The 9,347-nt window shown below is 38.6% G+C and overlaps 1 protein-coding gene and 1 pseudogene across 1 annotated transcript; one reads left to right on the forward strand and one right to left on the reverse strand.

Moving 5' to 3' along the window:
• Positions 1-638: 638 nt before the first annotated feature.
• LOC138039188 (P2X purinoceptor 7-like) lies at positions 639-1,921 on the forward strand (annotated as a pseudogene).
• A 48-nt stretch (positions 1,922-1,969) lies between these two features.
• Positions 1,970-7,727, reverse strand: LOC138020230 (uncharacterized). The gene is made up of 11 exons (XM_068867246.1): positions 7,245-7,727; positions 7,087-7,151; positions 6,889-6,967; positions 6,409-6,579; positions 5,817-5,900; positions 4,653-5,596; positions 4,209-4,285; positions 3,836-3,961; positions 3,443-3,639; positions 3,194-3,262; positions 1,970-2,849 (listed from the first exon to the last, which is right to left on the reverse strand). The coding sequence occupies exons 1-11, from the start codon at positions 7,484-7,486 to the stop codon at positions 2,432-2,434; spliced, it is 2,472 nt and encodes an 823-aa protein (XP_068723347.1). The 5' UTR covers positions 7,487-7,727; the 3' UTR covers positions 1,970-2,431.
• Positions 7,728-9,347: the final 1,620 nt, after the last annotated feature.

A 9,347-nucleotide genomic window follows, 5' to 3' on the forward strand; every position in this document is an offset into this window, starting at 1 on the left:
TTAAAGGGACACAGTCAGCTGGTGCGCATGTGCATTAGATACCATATCTCTGCTAATTTGCATATCACGACAACACGGGCGCATCCGGTCGGCAAATCCTCAAAACATCGTGATTCGAAGTAAATGTACATCTTCTTGTTATTGTGGGAGTGTAATTTATAGCAGAGCATAATTCTCTTTAATATCACGGATAATTTACCGATGAGCATGTCCAGGGAAGGCGAAACGTCTGTGACAAGTGACACGTGCGAAGTGGAAAGGATCGAAGAATCAGTGGAGCTCGAGGTGAGAAACACTCTGTGATTTTGATTTGCTTTGCTTTGGCTTAATTGCGTTTTAAAGTTTCTCTACTTTCAAAATTTAGGAACCAAACCCATGTAATTGCAAGAGTGCTTGCTCGACCCGAAGAAAGGAGGGTTCAACAAGAGGTTGCCCTTGTCGAGGAGCGAACCGTTTATGTATTGACGCTTGTCGGTGCGGGAGGCCTTCTAAACCTGCCAAAATAAGGTGAGATAGTTTAACTAACAAAAAAGATAATTCTTTCATCTTTACATGTAAGTCTTTAGGTCGATTTCCAATTGTGTTAGTGATACTCGAGTCACAAGAAAATGGTCAAGGCATTTTAAAGGTATTTCGAAATGTGGGTATCAACATTACGCAAACCAAACTCAACATTATTATTACCCACGATTTTAGCTTGTTGTCATCGAAAATTACGAAGAAATTAAAACAACTTGCTAGCGTATGTTCATTATTATTTGAAATTAGAAGCCTTCTCATAGACATATAATTTGTTGTTGAACAGGCTAATGCTGCGAACCCTGTCAGGAACAACGAAGCCACTCAACGCCCAAGCGAAGAGAATGAGCGTGTTGCTGAAAACCAACAGGTCAAGGTAACATTTCAATCATTGCCCCAGAATTTTCAACGCTTTCAGTATACTTTGAATTACAACCGTGTTTTTACAAATCTCAGGACCTCGAAAGGGGTACGATATATGACAAAAAAAATTTGTCACAATCAGGGTATATAAGGAACTTATATTTGTATGTGTTTTATTATGTCTTCATCTTCCTGTCGAAACTCGGGAGACCGGCAGAAAATGTTGACTGTGTTGTAAAATGCTCCTGAACTGGTCACTATCCCTTATGGCTGTGGGCCTTCAGGTTTTTGTCAATCTTCTATTATGCTATAGTTCTAGATACCAATACCCTACTAATCTATATTTGTCACATAAATGAACAAGAAGGACGGACTGGAGATGCTATGGATCTGCTCTTGATCTCAGATTCTAAGATTGTTATTCCAAATAAATGTTATTCTATATAATTTGCAGGATTTCATCAACACACTTGACTCAGCAACCATAAAGAAACTATGTATCAGAAGCCTGAGACGGGGAATTGGAAGTCTGGACTACATAGACTCCTTGCTTATTATGGAAGATGACCTGGATAATGCTAATGATGAGGATGACATTGCTGAGGTGCACAGTCCTGCAGCTGAAGCTAGGGATGCAATAACTCCACCACCCCAACCCATCCCTATGCAGAGACAAGGACCACGCCCCGAGTGGTGTGTATGTGGGAATTGCCGCAACATGCCCTTGGAGGTGGAGAAAGTGTGCTGTATGAAAAAAAATTGTGATGCGAAAAAACCAAGATTCAAAAAACTGTGTTTGGACCCTGATTATCTAGAACTGTCTATAAAAAGTAGTGCTGATATCAGGAATGATAGGCAAAACAACAGCACTAGAAGTTTTAGAAAGGCAGCTTATCGCCATTACATCCTTGATAAGCATGGTATTTGGGCAAGGGAAGGAGGAAAGTTGCAGCATCATGTGTTGTGTGGGAAATCCGTGCACATTATCCATCTTCTACAGGCATTTACATGGGTTTCAAGGAGCGTTGAACACTCTTACTGTACATGATATTGCTGGTATTAACCAAAAGTGAATGACGACAGAATGTGTGATAAACCAGCTAAAATTATGTATTTGATTTATGAATCCTTATTACAGCCTTTTATTCTACATCAACAACCTGTTTCCTTTCATTACTAAATTTATAGAGAACAGAAGGTACAATAATAATTATTGTACTCTCACAAAGCAAACGACTTGCTGTGGTGAAGGCAATCCATGAAAACTTTAGCTAGTGTTATTTAAAATTCCGCACTAAAATACATGTAGTGGCTAAAATGTAGGTCATTTGTAGCCAAATTAACAGAAAATCTAGGAGGCGTTAATAGTTTAAGTTCCTTTTTTTTCAAAAGATATGTAATTTTGCAAATAACCAAAATCCAATTCATAAACTGTGATGGTAGCACAGTTCTTGGTATACCTTATGCAAATCCTGAGGGGAAGGGGGGTACTCCCACTTTCAAGTGACAGGGATGATTTAAACCCCAAAAATTGCTTTGATCATCCCTGTCACTTAAAACCCAGAGTACCCCCCCCCCCCTTCCCGGGGGTGGACATTTGCATTAATAACTTATTCCTTTTTTGAAACCTTGTTTGATGTCTTTCACACAATTCCTTAGAAGATACAGGAGCTGTGTGGGCAATGGTTGGCGCTATTCTCTCAGGGTCATTTTCAGATAGAGACACGTGTCTATCTATATGCAAGACATCTTCTATCCGGCGACGAACAACTTTGGCCATGAGGATGGGAATGTAATCATAATCCTTGTCTACTTTTATGATCCGTGTGTTCCACTCTTTGGTGCGTTGATTATATTTCCTGCTATATCTTGCTTCTCCCCCTTTCAATCCCACGGCAACTGTTCTGTTAAGATGGTAATTCCAATCTATAGCTGCGAGTTGCTTTCTTGCCTTGTAAAAGCTGTACCTGTTACAGAGATAGGAGGGTGTTACATGGTGACAAATAGATTTGATTTCTTATTTCTCGTCTTCAAAGATGTTTCAACATGAGAAGAGAAATTTATAATTTCCATACATGCATACATACATACATACATGTATGTAAACCCCTCCTGGATTCAACAGTTACAGTTGTACTTTGCTTTTGAACTTACAAAATTATTGTTATTTAATTATGATTATTATGATTATTATTATTATTATTATTATTATTACATTCTAAAAATACATTGGCAAGAAAACTAAAGAAATTCGAGAAATTCAAGTTTATCTACTACTTGTGCAATAAAAGTAACTGAACTAATTACATACTTGTAAGAAGTTCTCTTTGCAGCATATGCCAATGACATGCTGTTGAGGCATTCCAAAGATCCTGTGTGCCTTTACAGCAATAATAACAAAACTACAATGAGGATACTATTGAGGACTTTAATGTCTTTGTCTTGCAAAATATGCATTCATGCTGTGGCTGAAAGGAAACTAAAAGTACATTTACAAAAATAAACATCAGCTGAACATAATTGTAATATCACCATGTTTTCATCTAACTAAAGCATTTACCTGAACTTCACATAGTACTTGAAGCTATCTAGTAGAGATGGTTCAAGCACCATTTTCTGTAATACTTCAAAGTCATGGTCCCTCCGGTCAAACCAAGGTGGGTGTTCTTCGCCTGGCTCCATTTCTTCATGGTCGCATCTTCCCGTGGTCCATTCATGTTCATTACAAACATGATGCATTAGGCTTAGCCATTTGTCCTATGAAATAAGCCAATAATATGTTTCACTGTCGTGATTAGGTAATTGACACATGGTGACAAAACACTTGTTCACTAAAGGGGAATATTAGTGCACATGCATGGGCTGACCTTGACTGGCATTGTATGGCATGAGTCATAGACATGAGGAAACCTGCTGCTCTCAAATAGTTACTTTATTAATTATAACTTTCTACCTTCATTGCTTCAAGGGCCTGGTTGGTGTCTTCACATTTTGATGCAATTGAACAGCAATGCCAGAAGTGGTTTATTATTTGGTTTGACCACTTTCCCACTTTATCATTACCTTTGGTACTGGCTACCTAGAAAAAACAAAAACACCCATAAGGGGTGTTTTCTATCAGTCATGTCACATTTGGATTTTACCCCCAGTCCCTGTATTGGGGTGTGGGGGGGGGGGGGGGGAGGACTTAAGCAAAAACTAATTCTCTACTATTATTCACTATAATAAAGTTTCTGGCTATCATTCCCATTCAAGGGGTTGAAGGAAGGTTAATACACTGAAGCACCTGGAATATTTAGCAAATTCGTTTTTTCACATTCCACTACCTTTTGTATACTCTTGCGTATGCTTTTGGCCTTGTGCCAGACATCAAGGGAGTGGAAGAGGGTCTTGAATTCATCAGCTAGGCAAACACACAAGCAACAATAAAAGGCAGTAATTTTGTACAAAATCGGGTTTTAACTTTCATTTGAGGGTCAGTTTTGAAAATTTGAAATGATGAAAAAACATCACTGACATGAAAAATAACAGCTGTCATACTTCAAAATGTATGTAGATTCTCTAATCCAACATCAATGTACTTTACATCATTCCAACAGAAAAGCAAGAGTAACCCTGGGTATCCAATAAAGCATTTAAATTTTTCCCTTAAACAGCAAATGAGCATTTTTGAACTTTGAACCTGACAGGTATCAATATGCAATTTGCAAAACAACCATCTATGAAGAAGCCAAACCTGACATAAAGCTCGCCATACATTTTGAACTTACTCATAAGCTTCTTGATAGAGGATGATGCATCCGTGCAAACTTCAATAACATTCAAGACCCTATGAAGTCTTTGTAGACAGTGGTTCAAGGCCTTCTTTTCCATTACACTTGATTTCAACCCAACATGTCTTTTGTCCAGAACTTCAATTTCAATAACATAACCAGTGATCATCTCCATTACGTAGTAGCAGAGATTTTTGGCTGAAAACCCAGGAGAGTCACACTGGCCATCACCACAAACAGTAAGGTCCTCAGTGGCAAATTGCGCCCACAATTCCTCTCTCATATTTTCCCACCATTCATCAATGACAGGGGCACAATACAGTTTCTGGACTCTCTGAAAAGTTGAAGCTGAAATGAATTTGAGTCCTAGGTGCTTTGCAAATTTTTCAATTTTTGAAAAATTGTTCCCTGACGTGAGAACTGCAGCTGCTGTTTGAAGGTTATTGGACAACATGCCATTTGCATCTCCTGAAGTACAAAACCGTCCCTTGTGCCCTGATGGACACTTCCAACGAATTACTGCACAAGTGCCACACAGAGAGTATTCAACAGTTGCCACATGAATGCATCCTGGATACTTGCATGGCCCTGCAAGCTGCTGCAGTAGCAAATCCAACGAGCAGATTACTTTGGTTCCTTTGACATGGCCAAGTTCTTCTTTATAATGAAATTGTTCGTCTTTTCTTGAAAAGCGTTTATGAGGACCATACTCAGGCTGGTGCTTTGAGACGAATGGTTGGCTTATCTGCACAAAAGCCGTCTGGGTCCACACTGATAGAGAATCTGTAGTTGATTTATCTGACTGTCCAACATGTGATGTTGACAGCTGCTGGACTGACAAACTTCCACCCTCCAGAGGCACGGCTGACACTTCTGTGAACTCCAACACAGTTGACTCATCCAACTCATCAACTTCACTCTCAGAGCCTTTGTCGTCTCCACTAAGAACGCAACAAGCACAGTATTAAAGCCAACAGCTACATAATCCACAATGAAACAATCTTCTAATAAAGAAAACAGTATATTGTTTGGCAATTTTATTATACATATTCAAGAATATTGTTACATGTATGAATGCAATTGAATATCTGTAATAATTATTCTTGTGTCTTTAACTATTTCTTTGTTTTTCTCCTATCTATCTTGTAGAATTATACTTACAGTGGTTCAAATTCACTATCACCACTGTCATCCTCTGCCATAGTCAGGTCTTCATTGAGTAGCTTCAAGGCATCTTCGACATCACTTGAGATAACATTAAAAAAAAAAAACAACAACAATGTCATGTTAGCTATTTACAATATTCAAGTGCCTCCATCATTACAAAAAAACATTTCCCAAAATCAAAAACAAGACTTACTTTCCAAAAACTAACTAATCCTGAATGACGCCTTTACAGAGCAGGGAAAGAGAAGATTTTTTAACTCCCCAACCCCCCCCCCCCCCCCCACCAAAAAAAAAAAAAAAAAAAAAAAATGAAATAAACAACGATAATAGCAATAATTTTCCCACAACTACACATCTGACCTAGCTAATTTGTTCAGCCAAAATGGTCACTTGGTTGGACATACAAACAAATTATCAATCTGTTGCCAAAAAAATTTGATACTTGGTAAAATTCGTTGTGTTCTTCTCAAATTAGCCAGTGGAAAATAGATTAATCTGGCTCACTGTTCCTCCAGTCAGTGTTAAAGTAACTGCTGATGAATGCCATTTACTGTACAATTGTTTACGTTACTTGTTCACCATGTACCTATCGCAACTTTGTTCTGACGATGTGGTTGAACTCTCACTGTCACTGATGTCATGATCATTGTCACTTTCATGGTCAATGATTACAGTGTCATCAACTATCTTGCAAGATTCGTTTACAGCAAGCGGACTTTTGGAAGCAACACCAGTAACATCAATAAATGAGTGTGACCTGTAACACACGATGAACCACAAACATTTAGTAAAATTCATTACAGACACAAGATAATAATAATTATTATTATAATAGTGAATACTCATTGTTGCTACGTGCCACAAAAAAGTGTTTTATGGAAATTATGTTTATTTTGATTGCATTTAGCCAATACTTGACTTTGACGGCATAAAAATTCCATAAAATCCAGATTGCTGAACTGGCGTGCCCCTCACAATAACCAGGGATTTGGGGTATATTATATGTTGAATACAACTGGGTAGTTCACAGATGTTACAAAATTTAGAGCATGCAATTTTCACTTACTCTTCACGACTGCCAGTACTTATGAAAGAAATATCACGAATATCTCTGCCTTTTCCCAACGGAGTTGAAGTTAATGGACCTGGCATTAACATTACAAAAAAAAAAAAAAACGCGCGTGAGGTCGTGAGGTATGCAAATCATAAGAAATAAACATGAATAATCTCAGGTGAGAAGTCGCGCTCATACGTTTGCACGTACCCTCTTGATCTTCGGAATGTCTCGCTCTTTTGGCTGGTGTGCGAGTCTCTTCCATCGCATTCAATCTACAAAAAGTGAAAAAATGTTCAAACATTTCTGTCCAGTATAAATACCACACATCCGTCTAAAATACAGAACGAGCTGGTACTCCTACTCACTCATTTTCTTGCCTTCGTCTGAGCTCCAAACCGAGCAGCCATGAAGCGAAGACCGAATCGTTGCCAAAGGATCCATCCGCACGAATCTTTCTCCAGCTTGAGAACACCCGATTTTCCAAATATATGGAATGGTGGTTGACTCTCCAGTGTTTCTGATTGATCTGCCTCGTTATTTTCGTTAATGCAGGTGATTTTTTCCGCCCGGCGCCTTCACGTTTCCCTCCTCTTCTCTCATGTTCCATTGGATACTTGATTCAATCCGTTTTAGCCAAAGACCAGAAAATAAGTTTAAAAGATGGCTAACATAATATTCAAAAACAGGTTTTGAGTAAAATATCGAAGATCAAATGAACCAAAAGGCACGATTGACGCAGATTTTGTCTATGTCTACGACGCGTAATTTTGATTTCGGGTTGAGGTAACCTCTTTTCAAAAGTAACAAAACTAGTGTCCAGGCCAGCGCGGTCTCAAAGCTGACTGTGTCCCTTTAAATCACGTATTCGGTCACAAATAACATAACCTTAATTCAATGTTTACATAGCCACAACCCCTTTGAAAAGCCTGAACGCAGAATTTCTAACAAAGTGGTTGGTTTTTCACCAAGTGCTACTTAATCTACAAACAACGGCGTCAACAACCTCGTTCCCAAGGTCTCTCAATGAAGGCAGAGAAGAGAGACCCTGGGAACGAGGTTGCGGTGGCAATGCTAGAAAAACTTTCCCTCAGCTTTTGTTAGAAGTTGTTGTTGACAACTCAGCCTCTGCTCTACCACCATCTATAAAGATAAGAGCTCTCGACAGAGGCAGTTATTCGGAACGCTTAACTACCTTATCTTGATAAGTTAATAAACTTTATTATCTTTTTTTCAGCTGGCAAACATAGCCTGGGAAAACCTCTCCAGCCGCTAAATCTGTAATTAATTGGGAATTCTTGAAAAAGTGAAAGTTGAAATACACCAACCAATGAAAGAAACGTCAAACAGTAGAAGCAATATGGAAGATCGTCGTAACCCACAAGCTCTCTGTCCAACAGTTTGATTTGCAATATCGGCACCTGGTTGCGTAAATCAATGGCTTTATTACTAAGCTTACGATGTATGCGAGCCCCAATGTAATTGCAGTACACTAGCTTTTAGTGCCTTGGTAATATACAGAAATACGGATACACGAAATGAGAACTTTTAACTCGAAAGATACAAAAATAAGCGTTGCTTGCCACTGTACAACATAATAAAAGACACCTGATTTGTTTTTCCGTATTTATTATCAGGAAATACTGATTCCGATAGCCTACTTTATTACTGATTGTAAAGTCACACTGAGACTCCAAAAATAATTGTTCAACGCAATCTCTTCTCTGATTACCGTTAATTTTAGGACACTGTGTCCCAGGACTTGTGGTAGCAGAGAAAATAAGGAAATAAAAAAATCATAACCGTAGATTTGAACCTGGAATTTCTTGTCCCTGAGCAGGTGGCAGTGCAGTGGTCAAGTGATTCCCAGTGGTTCCGAGGTTCGAGTCTTATGTCCATTTTTTGATTGAATTCACGTGATAAGACGGCCATGTTGGTGCCAAAACAATAGAAAAATGTTGCTCAAGTTTTGCATAATAATTGTCAAATTCCCAAAAAAACTTTTTCGCTATTGTTCCTTCCACCAACAAGGTCGCCTTGACGTCAGGTGCGATCAAAGAATGCACTTTCGGTCTTCTAAGTTAACGATAGTAATATCGACGTTCAAAGCAATTCACGATAACAGCGGTTTAAAGGTAGAGAATGGCTTGGATTGTTATAGGCGGGAAAGCGAAATGGCTTTAAATTATCAAATTAAGGTCGACTTCGCTGAAGCCCATAGCGTGAGTACTTCCTCGTTTTTACCTTATCTAATTTGCATCTGATGGAACAATTGAGGGGTCACACAGGATACAAAAATAAGTTTTAGAACTAAGTCTTAAACAAGGAATGAGCTTTCAGGCATTTTGCCGCCTTGTGTGATTGACGCAATGAGACTACCCTTCAATAAAGATACTGAATGATTTTCTTTAAATTTGATTTTATCAAACCAGTCGATTAAGATCGAATTGCGACCGTGAAACGATTGAAAG

This window comes from Montipora capricornis, chromosome 2 (assembly GCF_036669925.1).
Source record: "Montipora capricornis isolate CH-2021 chromosome 2, ASM3666992v2, whole genome shotgun sequence".
NCBI lineage: Eukaryota > Metazoa > Cnidaria > Anthozoa > Scleractinia > Acroporidae > Montipora > Montipora capricornis.

Coding starts and splice junctions, on each gene's coding strand:
- LOC138020230 (XM_068867246.1), bottom strand. CDS start 7,486: ATGGAACATGAGAGAAGAGGAGGGAAACGTGAAGGCGCCGGGCGGAAA. Junction 6,580..6,888: donor AGTACTGGCAGTCGTGAAGA/GTAAGTGAAAAT, acceptor CGTGTGTTACAG/GTCACACTCATTTATTGATG. Junction 4,286..4,652: donor CTCTATCAAGAAGCTTATGA/GTAAGTTCAAAA, acceptor GTGTTTGCCTAG/CTGATGAATTCAAGACCCTC.